Below are 17816 nucleotides of genomic sequence, written 5' to 3'. Positions count from 1 at the left end.
GCATTGCCGACATATTTAACAATTCTCGCAGAATTTCCCTCACTTCCCTGGCCAAATCGGCTCCTGGGCTTGCAGGCTGCTCAAGGGCATCAGCTTGAGCACGTAAGTGACTTTTAATGTCTCCAGAGACCAAGGATTTTGAATTCTTTGAAATATTGTCTTCTTAGAACAATTAAGGATCAGGGTGTATCGAATCTCACCGGTTTATGACGTAAAAAGTATTAAAACTAGCAAAGTGCACAGAGCTCGCTGTTCACACATCTAAACCTTGCATGTCATCATGTGACTCCCGTGGCATGAATGTTGTAGCCAAACGGGCTGGTTTGAGTATTTCTGTAACTGCTGATCTCCTGGGATTTTCATGCACAACAGTCTCTAGAATTTACTCAGAATGGTGCCAAAAACTAAAAATCAGTGTGCGGCAGTTCTGCAGATGGAAACAAATTGTTGATGAGAGAGGTCAACAGAGAATGGCCAGACTGGTTCGAGCTGACAGAAAGGCTACAGTAACTCAGATAACTGCTCTGTACAATTGTAGTGAGCAGAATAGCATCTCAGAATGCACAACATGTTGAACCTTGAGGCGGATGGGCTACAACAGCAGAAGACCATGTTGGGTTCCACTTCTGTCAGCCAAGAACAGAAAGCTGAGGCTGCAGTGGGCCTACCATTTGTGTAGAAATCCAGATTTGTCAGACTAGGTGTAGTTTTTCCAATCGTATACAGTCCAGTTATGGTGAGCCTTTGCCCACTGCAGCCTCAGTTTCCTGTTCCAAGCTGACAGTAGTGGTAGTCAGAGGGGTCTTCTGCTGTTGTAGTCCTTCCACCTCAATGTTCAATGTGTTGTGTGTTCAGAAATGTTTTTCAGCATAACACTATAGTAATGTGTGGTTATTTGGGTTACTGTCACCTTCCTGTCAGCTTGGACCAGTCTGGAAATTCTCCTCTGACCTCTGTCATTAACAAGCCGTTTTCGCCCGCAGAACTGGCACTCACTGGATGTTTTTGTTTTTTGGCACCATTCTGAGTAATCGCTAAAGAGATCAAATCGTGAAAATCGCAGGAGATCAGCAGTTACAGAAATACTCAAACCAGCCCGTCTGACATCTACAATCATGCCACGGTTGAAATCACTGTGATCACATTTGTTCCCCATTCTGATGGTTGATGTGAACATCAACTGAAGCTCCTGACCCATATCTGCCTGATTTTATACATTACACTGCTGCCACACAATTGGCTGATTAGATAATTGCATGAATAAGTAGATGTACAAGTGTACCTAATAAAGAGGCGGTGAAAAGTTTGGAATAATGTACAGATTTTGCTGTTTCGAAAGGAAATTGGTATATTAATTCTCCAAAGAGGCATTCAACTGATCACAACATATAGTCAGGACATTACTGATGTAAAAAACAGCACCATCACTATTTGAAAGAAGTCATTTTTTATCAAATCTAGACAGGCCCCATTTCCATCAGCCATCACTCCAACACTTGAGTAATCATGCTAAATTGAAAATTTGGTACTAGATAATCACTTGCCATTATATCAAACACAGTTTAAAGCTATTTGGTTTGATAAATGAAGCTTAACATTGTCTTTGTGTTTGTTTTTGAGTTGCCACAGTATGCAATAGACTGGCATGTCTTAAGGTCAATATTACGTACAAAATGGCAAAAAAGAAACAGCTTTCTCTGGAAAATCGTCAGTCCATCATTGTTTTGAGGAATGAAGGCTATACAATGTTTGAAACTGCCAAAAACATCTCGGTTACTGTTGTAACCTCCGTTCCCTGATGGAGGGAATGAGACGTTGTGTCGATGTAGTGACACTAGGGTTGTGCTGAGGAGCCGAGACAAGGTCCTGGCCATTTCAGCAGCTAGTACAGCATTGTGGCAAGAGGGACACAACGTCTCGTTCCCTCCATCAGGGAACGGAGGTTACGAAAGTAACCGAGATGTTCCCCTTCTGTAACTCACTCGATGTTGTTTAGATGTAGTGACACAAGGGGTCCCTATAGAAAAATGCCACAACAGCTGAACCGTGTTACGTGAACTGCTGATGTTGGTGCAAGCAAACTGCTGCGTCATCTCGGTATTCTCACAATAAGAACATGAACCATCCACAAACGCTGCCTCAGTGTGATCGCTGCCCAGACACGTGAGGCAGCGCCCGTGGCCGTTGGAGGCAGAGAGATAACGACCACATCCAGGAATCACACAAAGACGGAAAGGCATCTATATAAAGATGCGTCTTTAAAAAGATGTTCAACGTCAATGTGTGCGTGCATATAGAGAAAATATACTCTTTAATTAACAGGAATATACACACCTTTTGCACTGTCGAAGTGCCCAGGGGTGAAATCTGAACTCGTCTTGCAGAAGGAGAGAAAGCCACTAGAAATGCGGCATATATCCAACAGCATATGCTTTTTAAGAGGTGAATGGAACAGCAGTAGTATTCAGCTCGCTGAATTAATATGAATGAGAAAGGCAATCCATCTCCTTTTATACCCGTATGTCCGGGAGAGTGACATGCAAATTCCACTCGCCAATTCTCAATGGCCTTTTCTCAAAAGAATAGAGGTGTTTAGGGGCTCTCAAAAGTGACCCATAGTGTCGCTACATCGACACAATATCGAGTGAGTGACAGAAGGGGAACTGAAGATTTCATACAAAGGTGTACACTACAGTCTTCAAAGACAAAGGACAACTGGCTCTAACAAGGACAGAAAGAGATGTGGAAGGGAAGATGTACAACTAAATAAGAGAATAAGTAGTCTCTTATTAGAGTCTCTAGTTTGAGAAATAGATGCTTCACATGTCCTCAGCTGACAGCTTCATTGAATTCTACCCGCTCAACACCAGTTTCATGTTAATGGAAGAATTGCAAAGAAAAACACTTTTGAAACAGAAAATCAAAAAGAAAAGGTTAGAGTGGGCAAAGAAACACAGACTTTGGACAATAGATAACTGGAAAAGAGTGTTATGGATCTTAACCCCATTGAACTTTTGTGGGATCAACTAGAATGTAAGGTGCGTACAGATCAGTCAAGACAGCCACATCTATGGCAAGTGCTACAGGAAGTGTGGAATGAAATATCTGGACAAACTGACAGCTAGAATGTCAAGGATCTGCAAAGCTGTCATTGCTGCACATGGAGGATTTTGTGATGAGAACTCTTTGAAGTAGTTTAAGAAGTTCTGAACATTTTCTTTTTTTTTTTTCAAATTGTAATAGTAATTTTTCACGTTATTAATGTCCTGATTATACATTGTGATCAGTTGAATGCCACTTTGATGAATAAAAGTACCAATTTCTTTCCATAAGAGTAAAATCTGTACATTATTCCAAACTTTTGGCCTATATATATATATATATATATATATATATATAGCTATATATATATATATATATATAGTTTCTGACACATATACATGCAAAAAATGGGATCAGTTAAAATGTTGGCAAGGCAAGTTAAATTCTGACCATTGAGCCCTGCATACACATATTTAGGGGTACAACAACAACAACACACAAACTTACTTGGTACACCGGACACCAGGCGAAGGGGTCGCAGTACTCTGAAAGCTCTCAAGGCTTTGACATCTAAACCACCAGGTTTACCTGCTGCATGATGGGACTCTCCTGGTTTGTGTTCTCCCATTTCAGCTATCACACTGAAAAGACTGCAAACAACACACACATATATCAGTTTTACTTTTTGAAAAAAGAAATGAATATGATCAATGTTACAAATTTGCTTAGATATGACAAGTTAGAGCAGAATCTTCCTCTTCATTTAACATCAAAGATTTGTTTTTTGGACATTTTTTTTAATTCGAGAACTTATTTCCAGGTTTAAATAAAAAATAATCTAGAATTTCAATGTGGTCTCAGACTTTTGGACCCAACTGTATTGTGATTTTTATTTTTAAAAGCAAGGTACACTTTATCTACCTTAACATTTTGTCTTAATTAAACCATTTAAATACAAAGTGACATACAGCAAGGGTAATTAAAAGCAGATGTAGTTCCAGGATTCAACTTCTTACTAACCCGACAATGACAATGACGAAATCCAGCAAGTTCCAGCCACTTCGGATGTAGGCGCTGGGGTGCATGACCAGACCATACGCTAGAATCTTTGTGAATGTTTCAATGGTGAAAATTACCAGAAACACATACTCCACTTGTTCCTAGAAATAATTTAGGTAGTAATTAAAAGGGTGACAGAAGAGGGAAAAAGAGGGCAGGTTAGTAAACATACTTGAAGTCATTAAAAGGTTTGGAAAGGATTTGACAGGCCAAAACTAGATACTGTGAGAACACAACCCTGGTATTGGATCACATGAGGCCTTAAAGGGATAATTCACCCAAATTGGAAAATTCTCTCATCATTTACTCACTATCATGCCATCTAAGATATGTATGACTTTCTTTCTTCTGCAGAACACAAGTGAAGATTTTTTGATGAATATCTCAGCTCTGTAGGTCCATACAATGCATGTGAATGGTGACCAGAACTTTGATGAACTTTGAATACTTTAAAAATGAGATAATGTCAGCATAAACATGATCCACAAGACTCCAATAGTATAATCAATGTCTTCTGAAGCAATCTAATTGATTTTAAGTGAGAACAGACCAAAATATACAGTAACAACTTTTTAATTTAACTATAATTACATTACATCTTGTCATAGCTGTCTCTATAGGCACAATCATGATTTCAAGCTCAATTAAATTTCCTACTGCTTGATGCATGTGCAGAGCACTAGATGGCACCATAGGAGGTGTAATCGAGCTTGAAATCATGATTGCCATGGAGACTGTTGTCAAGACGTACAGTGAAAAAGAGTTATTTTTTGGTATGTTCTCACCCAGAACAACTGGATCGCTTAAGAAGGGATTGATTAAACCACAGGAATCTGATAGATTATGTTTATTCTGACTTTATCTGCTTTTTGGAGCTTTAAAGGTCTGGTCTCCATTCACTTGCATTATGTGGACCTTCAGAGCTGAAATAGTGTTCTAAAAATCTTAATTTGTGTTCTGCAGAAGTCATACTGTACACATCTGGTATGGCACGATGGTAAGTAAATGAAGAATTTTTATTTTGGGGTAAACAATCCCTTTATCCCTTTATATCCACCTTATTATAAACAGACTAACTCTAGACTAACACTAACCCTACCCCTTAAAGAAAAGTTTTTGCATTTTAGAATAAAGAAAAACATTATTTAAGTTAGACATTAGTGGTTTTTGCAAATGAGAATGTTCCCAAAGAGAGATTTTGTCAGATTAAGCTAACTTCTGGGGACAAATCTGTTCCTATGTACACATATATGCACATGCACTCTCTCTTTCACCTGCTTTCCCTTCTGACACACATGCTGAGCTCATTAGCTTCGTGCCCTCTTGACCCACTCAGTAAGAGGCTAAAGCTACAGCCTGAAGGTGCTCTGGGAAACCTGCACATTAATACAGACTAATGCTCCGTACACTAAACACTCAGCAGAAGCCAGTAAGAAGGCATGACTAACTTGAGCTAGGAATGACAGTATGTAGCAAGCAAAATGAAGCTGCAAGTATTTATATTGTGATAATACTGCAAGTCTAGTGAGAAAGAATTATACATTTTATTGCAAGTGTTGAAAGAGAAAGGCAGACAAAATAGACAGCAAGGCACAAAGGGGAGAATTTAACTCATAATTAAGCATTATTGGTGGTTTGTTGCAATTAATAATATCTACAGTGTAAAATATCTGATTAGGTAATTCACGTGTGCTGTGCAGGCAATGAGAGAGTTGCTATAGTGACAGAACAGATGGTAAATACTCTTATCCAGTTTGGCATTCACAGCTGTCAGTCAACCGCAAGCCTAATGCAATTACAGCACTGCACTGAACACTAAGAGCTCTGAAGAACTGTATAACCTTCCTTTTATTGGATAACCTCAGTTTCACAAACAGATCATATTTAAATAAAAAAAAAAATTGATATGTCAGTGATTTTCAGGACCGTCCCTAGCCTGGGCGGGCCCCCTCATTAGTGATCGCTGTTTCTAATGACAGACCTGGTGATTCCTATTGGTTAACATTCATACCTATTAAAAAATAAAAATTTAGTCCATAAAATGAACCAAAAAAAGAAAAAATGTAAACACTGTGGCACTGTAGTGCTGTCAAAACTTTGCTCTGTCTTTGCATCTCAACTAGCCTGACACACGAAACTCTAAGTTTCATGACACACCAAATATCCAAATATTGCCATTGATCTTTCAATCCTATTATTACTCATTACATTAATGCATGGCTATAGGCAAGCTTGTAGCTAAATCTTTTCTTGCTCTTTCAAGGGACTAGTGAATGGTGTGATCAGACAATCTGGTGCGTTCTGACAAAAAAAAAAAAGCTATACAGCGTTGCTCAAGTAAGCTACGGATGATTTTCATAATTTTGGCTTTGTACACCGCCACAATGGATTTGAAATGAAGCAACCAATATGTGAATGAAGTGCAGACTGTTGCTTTAATTTGAATGGATTTACACTCACTGAGCACTTTATTAGGAACACCTGTACACCTACGTATTCATGTGATTATCTAATTAGCCAATCATGTGGCAGCAGTGCAATGCACAAAATCATGCAGATTTGGGTCAGGAGCTTCGGTTAATGGTCACATCAACCATCAGAATGGGGGAAAATTTGATCTCAGTGATTTGGACCATGGCATGATTGTTGGTGCCAGACAGGCTGGTTTGAGTATTTCTGTAACTGCTGATCTCCTGGGATTTTAATGATCATCAGTCTCTAGAGTTTACTCAGAATAGTGACAAAAACCCCAAGAAATCCAGTGAGTGGCAGTTCTGTGAACAGAAACGCTTTGTTGATGAGAGAGGTCAACGGAGAATGGCCAGACTGCTTCAAGTTGACAGAAAGGCTATGGTAACTCAGATAACCACTCTGTAGAGTAAAGAATAGCATCTCAGAATGTACAACATGTCTAAGACTACAAAGGCTACAACAGCAGAAGACCACGTCGGGCACTTTATTAGGAACATTAGTTTTATTAAACTAATAAATTGCTAAGTGAGTGTATATCTAAATTAGGCAAACAGTTTAGGAATTACAGCATTTTTTTATACATACAGTAGGCCGCTCATTGTCAGGGGCTCAAAAGTTATTGGACAATCGACTGAGAAGCAGTTTTATAGCCAGAGGTGGGCTGCTCCCAAGTTATTTCATTAAAAACAAAGCAGATAAAAGCTGGAGCTGATTCTAAATGTGGAATTTGCATTCGGATACTGTTGCTGTAAACTCTCATTATGAGGTCCAAAGAGCTGTCAGTGCAAGTAAAGCTGGCCATCAGTAGACTGAACATTTTTTATAAAATCCATCAGAGAGATACCAGAAACCTTAATTATCAATTTGGTACATTATTATCAAAAGAGGGAACACACTGGTGAGCTCAGCAACACCTAAAGGCCAGGACAATCACAGAAGACAACGGTGGTGGAGGATCACAAAATCCTTTCCTTGGTGAAGATAAAACACTTCACAACATCAAGCCAAGTCAAGAACACTTTCCAGGAAGAAGGATAAAATCAAGAGAAGACTTCATGAAAGTAAATACAGAGGGTTTACCCCAAGGTGCAAATCACTAATAAGCCTAAAGAATAGGAGGCCAGATTAACCTGTACCAGAATCATAGGAAGACAAGTGTATGGAGAAGGGAAGGAACGGCTCATGATCAAAACATACCACATCACCTCTTTAACAAGGTAAAGGCAGTGTTATGTCATGGGAATCTAAGGCTGAAAATGGAACTACGTCACTAGTGTTTTTAATGCTGACAGAAGCAGCAAGATGAATTCTGAAATGTTTAAGGCTATACTATCTGCTCAGATTCACCCAAATGCTGCAAAACTAAGAGGATGGCGCTTCACAGCAATGATGGACAGTGACCCAAAACATACTGTTAAAGCAACCAAAAAGCTTTTCAAGCTTTTCAACTCACCTGCCCTCAATCCAAATTCACTTGCTGGAGACCAGAAAGAAGCAAATGAAAGGTGTACTATTTTGTCTTTGTGTCATCTTGTACTTACACTGACACCTAGAAGCTTGGATGAAGAATCACTTAAAATCAATAGTTTTGAGTTTCAGGTGCCATTGTAAAAATTTAGTATACACAGTCAGCCATGATCAATGAGTGAAAGTGTCAAATTACAGGGTGGTTACTGAAATTAAGCGAGCAGTATTCTGCTGGTCATGTGATAGTAACATGGCAGCCCACATGTGTGGACCCTCTCATTGTTGAATAAAACCGCTTTTATATGATTACTGATGACTGGAGTCTTCATTTTAATTTGAGTGGTCATGAATTACTACATTTTCTGCAAAATTACAATTCATGTCTTTAAGAGTTAAACTTTTTAATGAGTAAAAATTCATTCAAAAATTCATTCTAAAGGCAGTAAAGGCCTAACAAAGCATCACTAGGGATGGTTTCCAGACATCAGACATTCATTCACTGCAAAGGATTTTCAAACAAGTATTAATAATGATTACTTGTGAGCCCCTCAAAATGTTGGGGGGAGGGGGGGGGATACCTTCAAATAAAGCTGAAAGTCTGCACTTCAATCATATTGATTGGGCACTAAGATTCTAGCACCTTAATAAGACATACAACGACATTCTAGAGAATCATTTACATCACACTTTGTGGCAACAGTTTGGGGAGGGCTCTTCCAGCATGACCATGTAAACAAAGCAAGGTCCAGTAAGAAATTATTTACACAGTCTGGTGTATAAGAACTTAAACTTGCACAAAGCCCAGACCTGAACCTATTTCAAACCTTCAACATGAATTGGAATGGCAAGCCAATCCACATCACCCGACATCAGTACCTGAACTCACTCATGTTCTTGTGCCTGAATGGGTGCAACAATGTTCTAACATAGTGGAAAGTAGGGCTGCACGATTTGGGGATAATGTTATATTGCGATTATTGTGGTTAATATTGCGATATGCGATTGCGATATATAAACAAATGGCATCATGAGTCAACTTGCTTGGTTATAAAGGAAAATGCACAAATTGATTACCGATAATGCTGAAATGTGTATTTTTCAACTCAAACATACAAACTAGCAACAACAACAACAACAACTATAAATGCAATAAATGTGTTTCAAATTTAAATATTTTTACAAAATTAAATAATATCTTTGCATTACTGCAAACTTATTTTCTCAATATTACACCTAAATAAAATAGAACAATAAATAAGAACATACACATTTTCATGAAAATAAGATTGTCCAAACAAACAGGGACATTTAAGCAGGATGTAACATGTACTTTGCGCAAACTCTTTAGAAAAGGAACTGGATACAAAAGTGTGGTTCACTCAAACCACTAAAACTGTTGTTGTTGCGTGTGTGTGTGTGTGTGTGTGTGTGTGTGTGTATATATATATATATATATATACACACACACATTTTATTGTTGTTGTAATTTTAATGTTATTTTTCACATAAGATTGATCTTATGATGATCTCATCAATGATGCAACACGTTGCAAGCTGCAGACAGCGGGGGTGAGAAACGAGCGTCTCCGTGTTAGCGTGCGCATCAGCCGGACGAATTTTAAATCTCTCCCAGTCTCGACTCCCGCTCAGATTGGGTCTCTTCCGCGACTGGTTGAAGCAGCTCAGTTCGCACAGAGAATGACAGTTTTGGAGTTTGTGCTTATTTACATGTCATGCTCCCGTATTATACTAACTTTAATTATTGATGAAATAAAGACATATCTCCAAGCTGTGATCTGTGTTTCTGTGTTATTTTTTCTGGCCACCAGTTCAGTGTCGGTCTGCTCGGCATCCATCTTCACCTGATTTTCAACCTGCACACCGGAAACTCACATGACATGACCACACTTGCCACTCCCTAAACTGAGACTGACTGGTCATCTTTTTATTAGTGGTGTAGAAAATGGGCAAACAGCTCTCAGAGGGAATGACACATGCACACATGCACTTATTTATTTAATAAAATCGCAGCATTTGCCATCATATAGTCGCACAGGCTGACATCGCGATTGCGATATGATTAATCATGCAGCACTAGTGGAAAGCTGAACAAGAAGAGTGAAATCTATGAGAAAAGACTGGGAGTTCCCCAATTAATGCCTGTGAATTCTAATGTTCAACAACATACTTTTGTCCATGCAGTGTTCATTGTGTAGTTTGTGTGGTATTTAGTTAAGGTTAATTTTTTGCTTACTGGGACAGATTTAAAGAAGAGCATAGTCATGCTGACATAGTAAACCTACCAGATTGTGGTTGGTGGCATTGGAGTCATCTTCAGGAAATGGTTTGGACACACCAAGTGCAACACAATTTGCAAAGATGGCCAGCAAAATAAATATATCAAAGGGCTTGAAGGTCTAAGGTCAAGGATCAAACAGTTTAGAAAATATAAAAGAATGCACAAGGCACACACACACACACACACACACACAAACACATTGGGGAAAAGGATATTTCCACTCCACTAGCGCCAGTGCAGCCATTCGTATAGGGTTGCTGAGAGTGAGGCAGCAGAGAGCTCTGGGTGCACGCAGGGCCGACTTGTTTGCTTGTGTGTGCTTCTTGGCTCCTCCAGCTCTCTTTTGCCCTGCAGAACCTGTTGAGTTGAGAGTGTCTGTCTTGCTGGGATCAGACCCAGCCATGCCGGCCCCATCTGAAATAAAGGATTTTCTGTGACAAATGATCTGCATCTAATATAAAAACTTTAGACAAGCTTAAATTTCAAGACATAAGACGGTATGTCTTTGGTCAGGCCAAACTACATTAATATTACTGTTCTATCTACATCCACCCACAAACCCATCCATCATCTATCTATCCATCCATACATACATCCATCTATCTATCTAAACTCAAACTCTTTTATAATTATTAGTGTATCGATGCAGTTTATATGATCTAATTTACGAGACTACATGGAATAAATATCCCTTAAAATATTGTATCACATGTGTTCACTACGACAATGAAATGAATAAAAGCGTTAAAAAAAGATAAATAAATTATGCGGAATAACTGGCTGGTTTACAGGCTTTGACTCACCTTTCGGTGCCGCATCCATGTTCACGGCTACTCAACAGTTTCCGTTTTCTCCTTATTCTCAGGAATTTACATGAAATTATATTTTATCACTCCTTAGTGACGAGGCATCGCAAATTTAAATTAGCTCATATTTCTTGATATTAATCAGAAGCCTGACCTGACCGTGTCGCGAGTCGTTACCTGAGCAGATGTCGCGAGCAGGTGGAGCAGCTCACGCGCGCTGCGGTTTTAACTGAAAAGATCTACATTAAACGACAGCTTCATAGAACGACGCATTTCCTTAAAGTTCACTTCAGTGACAACATGCATAAATATTTAAATATGTAACAGTTAATAATGTAAATGTATAAATCTATCCTTGTGTGACCGTAAAATTTCAGTGTAGTAAGCCGTGAGTTCAGGATTAACTAATCTGAGCCGGTTAATGGGGATGACCGATGAAACCTTTTAAAGAGAGGTGGAGACAGGAAGAAAATTCTACATGCCTTGAGGAATGTTAACCAAATGCATTTGCCTCAGATGGAATTTTTAAACACGGTATGTTTATAATAAGAGTAAATAAACATTTAATTTGATGATCAAGAACATTCATGAGAATGAATATTGTTTCCTCAATCATCAAGTATTTTATTAATCCTTAATTAACAACAATTTAGAGATCTAATCATTCAATTCAGCATAAACACAATTTGTGAATACAACAAATGTAGGTTCTATAAATTATATGTTGTGATTTTTCCTCCCTGCCCAGTAGGTGGCGATATGCACAAATAATGCAAATCGCCAAAAACAAAAGAAGAAAAATGTGGAAGTGAAAGTGGAGATTTATAGTAAAAACTTAATATTGCATCTGTTTCTCACCCACACCTATCATATCGCTTCTGAAGATTTGTGCTGTGTCTGAATATCCATACTTCTCATACTAGGCTATATAATATGCCAAAAACAGTATGGCAATGTAGTAGTCTGGATCCTCAGTATTCACGTAACATTAAGTGAGAAATACCCGGATGTTTTACTATTTCTGGTGAGATTTTATGTGCAGATCGACTGGACACTTAACGATCCAGTAATCCCTCAGTAGCTGATGCGACGTCACATTATAAAACACTGGATTTAAAGGAACGGCGGTGAATCGCGAGGCGGATGCCTCTTATCAACTGTAAGTGCTACAGTATATATACCAAGAAAATTGTTCCTTGTGCTTGAATGGTGCTTGTTTAACAAAACCAAAGCAGATAGTTTCCGTGGTTGTTGTTATTAGGCCTATGTCATATATTCGGGTCACGAGACGATGCCAACTTCCCCATATGAAGTATGTCCGAATTCTATTCTTACTACTGGCATGCATACCTAAAAGTACATACTGTTTTACCATCAAATAAGTGCATCCTTCATCAAATACAGTACATAATGTGACAGTACGTGGTGCATTTATGTACTTTTTAGAGCTTCAAAGCTCTGCCCACAATTCACCTGCATTGTATGAACCTACAGAGCTGATATATTCTTAAAAATTTTGTTTGTGTTCAGCAGGAGAAAGTCATATGTATTCAGAATTTTTTTTGGGAGAACTATCCCTTTAAGTCAGGGATGGACATTTGATATTGCCTTATTTTAATTAACGAAATGCAATTGTTTAGATTTGCACATCAAACAAAGCCCCCTCTACTCCAAAAAAAAAAAAAAAAGCCAAATTTAGTTTTAGAAGTAGTAATGACGGCTTGGGATGTTTCTAACAAGTTATTGCAGTGATAAGGAAGTGTGTTATTATACATTTACATGCACTGTGTTTACAGTCTGAGAATATCGTCATAAAATAAGTATGTTAAAAACGCACGATTTCATTCATTTACATTAATTTTAAGGATGACAGCGCCCCTCTGTGGTAACACACGAAATGACGAAAGACTCCTGATATATGAAAGTGTTTTTATAAGCAATGAATGAGATATACAAGGCAGCTGATGTTGTAAACAATGAAATAAAAGCAAAAATGTATTTACATGAACAATATAATGCATAATTTTTGTGTTCTCATTGTCTTTAAAGTTAGATAGGAATAAAAAGTATCTGAAGTGTCCTTAAACACTTAAACGCTGTCAAAGGTTTAAACATGCTTAAGAGGAAAAAAGCAAATAAATAAAAATTAAACATCCATAGTGTTTCTTCAATCATCATATATTCATTCCTGTTCCTAATTTGCCTGTTTCCTATCCTAATGAGGACATAAGACATCAGTCTAACAATGGCAGTTTTTTGGGTGAAATGCAATTGATGAAGACAAATGGACCTTGGCACCTTTGTATGAGAGCAACCACTAATGCACAAGATGGCACAATTTTGCTGAAAACAAAACTAAATGTAAAAATATAATTAAATTTGGTCATTTAATGCACTGGCAAAAAAAAAAAAAAAACTTCTTTCTCTTAAACTTGTTGCACCCTTCTCTTTGCATATTCTTCACCAACTCAAGTGGTCCCCACACAACTTTATAAATGATTAAGTACAGAAAAAGTTCAATGCAGACTTAAATGGCACATCTATGGAATGACACAGTAACTGGTGTTACTCAAAAAATAAATATTAATTCAAAAACTCCACCCACACCATATTCAAAAGGCATTATTTTGCTATTTTTAGATCAGGACATCTAATATACAGTATAATTGGATGTAGTCCAAAAAATAACTATAATCAACTACTAGTCATTTTTTTCCCTTCTTAAACCACATTCCAAATTCACCTAGTGAATTTGCTTATTCGCCAGTCCACTAGATTCTTCTTCACATCTGAGAGACCTGGCAAATATATTTTTTATATCTATTTTTGAAGATATATAAGAAGAGCATGAAGAAGCAGGAGTGGGTGTTAATACAGCTAAGCAGTTGTTAGTACAGCTATGATCCAGCCTCTTGTTCCTGTCCCAGCGCTTCCAGTAGCAGGCCCATGGGCGTCCTCTTCAATCCTATACTCTCCAGCTTGTTTTCCAGTTTATTCTTAAGGCTTCGGAGTCTTACTGAGGCATGGATAAGGATCACTGCGGGAAGAGAGAATTGTTAAATAACACATAAGTCTTTGGATCACTCACAGGGTTATTTATTACAGAAAATTCACATTGTTCAAGAGGTTCATGAAGACTGTAATTTGTTGAATTGATTTTGTGGACATGACAAAAAGAAGGCAAAAGTATCATCAAGACCAGCAATAAAGAAAAATACTCAAATTCAACATGAAATCTTTCTACATGCACCTTTCTGGTCTTATTGTGCATGATTCATCCGCCATCCTACACCCTCAAACTACTTGTATATTTGCAAATATCAGATTTTGTATTTGTTTTTGCAGTAAAATGTAAATATATTGTTTAATACGTTTCCATTATTACTTTATTATGGCATTCACAATGCTTCATATTGGGGTGGGGTGGGGGGGGTAGTCAATTCCCTCATTAAAATGGATAAAACATGTCTTCAGAAGAGATATGCGAGTGGAAAAAAACCAGATCAACAATTAAGTTCTTTTTTACTATAAATCTCCACTTTGACCAGCCCTCCTATGTGGGTTCACAAGATGACCCTGTTCTTCTGTTTTTCAGGCAATTCTCATTCTTCATGTATATCGCCACCAACTGGGCAGGGAGGGGAAATAAAAAAAAAGGAAGGGATAAAAAAAAAAAAAGGACCATAATAAATAAATAATATTTGCACAACAGCCTAGTAGGTGGTTATATGCATGAAGATTGTAAATAAAAAATAAATAAATAAATAAAAACCCAGAATAGCTTTCATGCATGCACAGGAGATCTGTGTGAAGGTAAATATACACCTTAAATATTGATCTCTTAAATCACCCACACCTATCATATCACTTCAGAACACATGGATTAAACCACTGAAGTTTTATGGATTACTTTTATGCTGCACTTATATGCATTTTGGAGCTTTAAAGTGTCTGGACCTACAGAGCTGAAATATCATTCTAAAAATCTTCGATTGTGTTCAGCAGAAGAAAGTCATACACATCTGGGATGGCATGAGGGCGAGTAAATGAGAGAATTTTCATTTTTGTGTGAACTATCCCTTTAAATACATATTCTTATACTTTTTGCGTTCCATTCCTTTCTATTTCACTCGAAAATGAATCCGATTACGAAAGTCAAATGGGGTCCTAACAGCATTTTACAATAAGGATCTAGTGTGATAAAAGTATTACTAATATACGTTGTAAAACATGGGTTTGCATTTATACTGACATTAAACACTTATGAGTCAGACAAAACCGATACTAACTTAAAATGGGGAAGGTAATGCCAAAGAGGAAAGCAGCTACTCCTCCTAAAACGGACAGAAGGAGGTAACTGGAGCCCAAGATTGCAGCTAGACAGAGGGATGGATGATTCCTCCGGAACCGCCGAACTACAGCCTTATTTTCAGCAGCCCAGACAAACCCCAAGAACAGAAGAATCACAACTGTTGCCCCAAGAATCAGCTGGAATGGCTGGAAATACCTATGGCACCAATGTACAGAGATTGGGGAAAACAACAGTTGACAAAGGAGAAACCTTTTACCATAACAACTTTTGTTTGCTTTACTCTAAAATGAAACTGTCAGACTGAGAGAGAGAATGAGCTTATCGTTTTGCAAGTGTATTCAATGCAGAACACATTATTGAGTGCTGCTATCCGTATAATACGTGTTTAGGTCTAAATGAACGAACACGTCACTGGTGTTTCCTTACCCGACTATGAGCAGCAATGACACGGCGGATGCAAAATAGTTTGACTGGAAATACAGCAAGTTGTTTATTATCCGGTTATTCCACCGGTCTAAGTTCCGAACATCAGGCACGGCGAATCTGGCCGAACCCAGAAGATAATCGTCTAATGTTCTGAAAGGCGGAGGCTGGAAGTCCACCATTTTTGACGCTGTCGGTGACTACATTTACCAGTATGCACTGCAAATACGTTTCCGCTAAAACTACCGGGAGAAGCTTGTAACATTTTTATTTCTAGTCAAAACATTTTGAATTAAATAAATAAATAAATGTGTGAATGCTGAATTTGTTAAAAAAGAAGAAAAAAAAAAAAAAGGGAGCTAAAAAACTGGGATACTTTCCTAAAAATCTTAAATCCTGTTCTGAAGAAAGTAAGTCATACTTGAGGGTGATTAAATTATCAGCAATTTTCTCATTTTGGGGTGAACTAATCCTTTAAGGTCCTGCCACAGCATCTCAATCAGGTACAAGTCAAGACTTTGACAACGCCACTTCTTTGCTTCTTTTGAGCCATTCAGAGGTGGACTTACTCCTATGCTTTGTTTCATTGTCTTGCTGCATAGTTCAGTTGCGCTTAAGCTTCAACTAACAGACTGATGACTGATGTTCTCCTTTAGGATTTTCTGGTAGAGAGTAGAATTAATGTTTCCTTCAATTATTGCAATTCGCACTGACCCTGAAGCAGCAAAGCATCCCCACACCATCACACTACCACCACCATGCTTGACCGTAGGCATGATGTTCTTTTTGTGGAATTCTGTGTTTGATTTACACCAGATGTAATCCACTTTCAACTCATCAGTCCATAGAACATTCTCCCAAAAGGTTTGAGGATCAAGGTGCATTTTGTAAAAATTCAGATGAGCCTTAATGTTCTTCTGGGTCAGCAGTGATTTTCACCTTACCACTCTTCCATGGGTGCCATTTTTGGGCAGTACCTTTCTGATAGTAGAGTCATGAACAGTGACCTTTATTGATGTGAGAGAGGCCTGCAGTTCCTTGGCTTGACTTCCTGGATGAGTCATCACTGTGCTCTTGGATGAATTTTGGAAGGTCAGCCACATCTGGGATGGTTCACTTTTGTGCAGAGTTTTCTCCATTTGGAGATAATGGCTCTCACTGTGGTTCTTTGGAGTCCCAGAGACTTTGAAACAGTTTTGTAACCCTTCCCAGGCTGATGTATTTCAATCACCTTTTTCCTCATAATTTCTGGTATTTCTTTCAACCTTTGCATAGTGTGCTACTGGGTGAGACCTTTTAGCGAAACTTCATGCAGCTGAAAATGTTTTATTTAGGTGTTGATTTGATTGAACAGGTCTGCAGTGGCAGTAATCAGACCTGGTTTTGTCTAGTCCAGCTGAACCCCATTATGAATCCAGTTTTATAGACTTGGGGATTTAGTAACTAAGGGGGGCAAATACTTTTTCCCACACAGGCCCAGTTGGTTTTTGATAAGTTTTTTGCTTCAATAAATAACATCATCATTAAAGATCTGTATTTTGTTTTAACTCAGATTGACTTTTTTATGTTAGATTTTGTTTGAACTTTTGAAACAATTTAGTATGAGCTATACACAAAAACAGAAGAAATCAGGATATACTTTTCAGCAAATACTTCTTTACAGCACTGTAAAAGCACTTACATTAATTCTACTGATCAAACATGTATTATTTTAGCTATAAAGTTGTCATTTAAGGGTTTGTTGGCATTATGTTGTCATGGCAAATAAATTGGATTCAACTTAAAATCACTTATAAACATTTTCTGTGTTATCACACTAATATCATCAATAATCATGTTAACACATATTGTTTATGTCTTGTGGCTATACTTTTGAAACAGCGAGTTTCTTAATATTTACGAATTGGCCCCCATTCACTTCCATTGTAAGTGCCTC

General features: G+C 37.9%; 2 protein-coding genes across 2 annotated transcripts in view; both read right to left on the bottom strand.

Annotated features, from left to right (window-relative positions):
* cacna1fa (calcium channel, voltage-dependent, L type, alpha 1F subunit a) overlaps window positions 1-11509 on the bottom strand; it is a 60051-nt gene extending 48542 nt beyond the window's left edge. The window contains exons 1-5 of the mRNA XM_052093924.1: window positions 11143-11509; window positions 10536-10753; window positions 10344-10448; window positions 4063-4202; window positions 3550-3692 (exon numbers count right to left, since the gene is read on the bottom strand). Of these exons, the coding sequence (XP_051949884.1) occupies window positions 3550-3692; window positions 4063-4202; window positions 10344-10448; window positions 10536-10753; window positions 11143-11161 (625 nt within the window). The 5' untranslated portion in view covers window positions 11162-11509. The remainder of the gene's footprint in view (window positions 1-3549; window positions 3693-4062; window positions 4203-10343; window positions 10449-10535; window positions 10754-11142) is intronic.
* Window positions 11510-13075: 1566 nt separating this feature from the next.
* Window positions 13076-16101, bottom strand: LOC127620722 (PRA1 family protein 3-like). Its single transcript, XM_052093923.1, has 3 exons — window positions 15884-16101; window positions 15435-15652; window positions 13076-14182 (listed from the first exon to the last, which is right to left on the bottom strand). The coding sequence occupies exons 1-3, from the start codon at window positions 16060-16062 to the stop codon at window positions 14043-14045; spliced, it is 537 nt and encodes a 178-aa protein (XP_051949883.1). The 5' UTR covers window positions 16063-16101; the 3' UTR covers window positions 13076-14042.
* Window positions 16102-17816: the final 1715 nt, after the last annotated feature.

The sequence above is a fragment of the Xyrauchen texanus genome, chromosome 27 (assembly GCF_025860055.1).
Source record: "Xyrauchen texanus isolate HMW12.3.18 chromosome 27, RBS_HiC_50CHRs, whole genome shotgun sequence".
In the NCBI taxonomy this organism is placed as follows: Eukaryota; Metazoa; Chordata; class Actinopteri; order Cypriniformes; family Catostomidae; genus Xyrauchen; species Xyrauchen texanus.
This window is presented reverse-complemented; position numbering and strand designations above follow the sequence as displayed.

What these genes read in the sequence shown, in the direction of transcription:
- LOC127620722 (XM_052093923.1), bottom strand. Translation starts at nt 16,062, where the DNA reads ATGGTGGACTTCCAGCCTCCGCCTTTCAGAACATTAGACGATTATCTT. An exon ending in TCATTGCTGCTCATAGTCGG is followed by an intron (nt 15,653 to 15,883) that starts GTAAGGAAACAC and finishes TTGGTGCCATAG; the next exon opens with GTATTTCCAGCCATTCCAGC. An exon ending in CATTACCTTCCCCATTTTAA is followed by an intron (nt 14,183 to 15,434) that starts GTTAGTATCGGT and finishes CTCTTCCCGCAG; the next exon opens with TGATCCTTATCCATGCCTCA.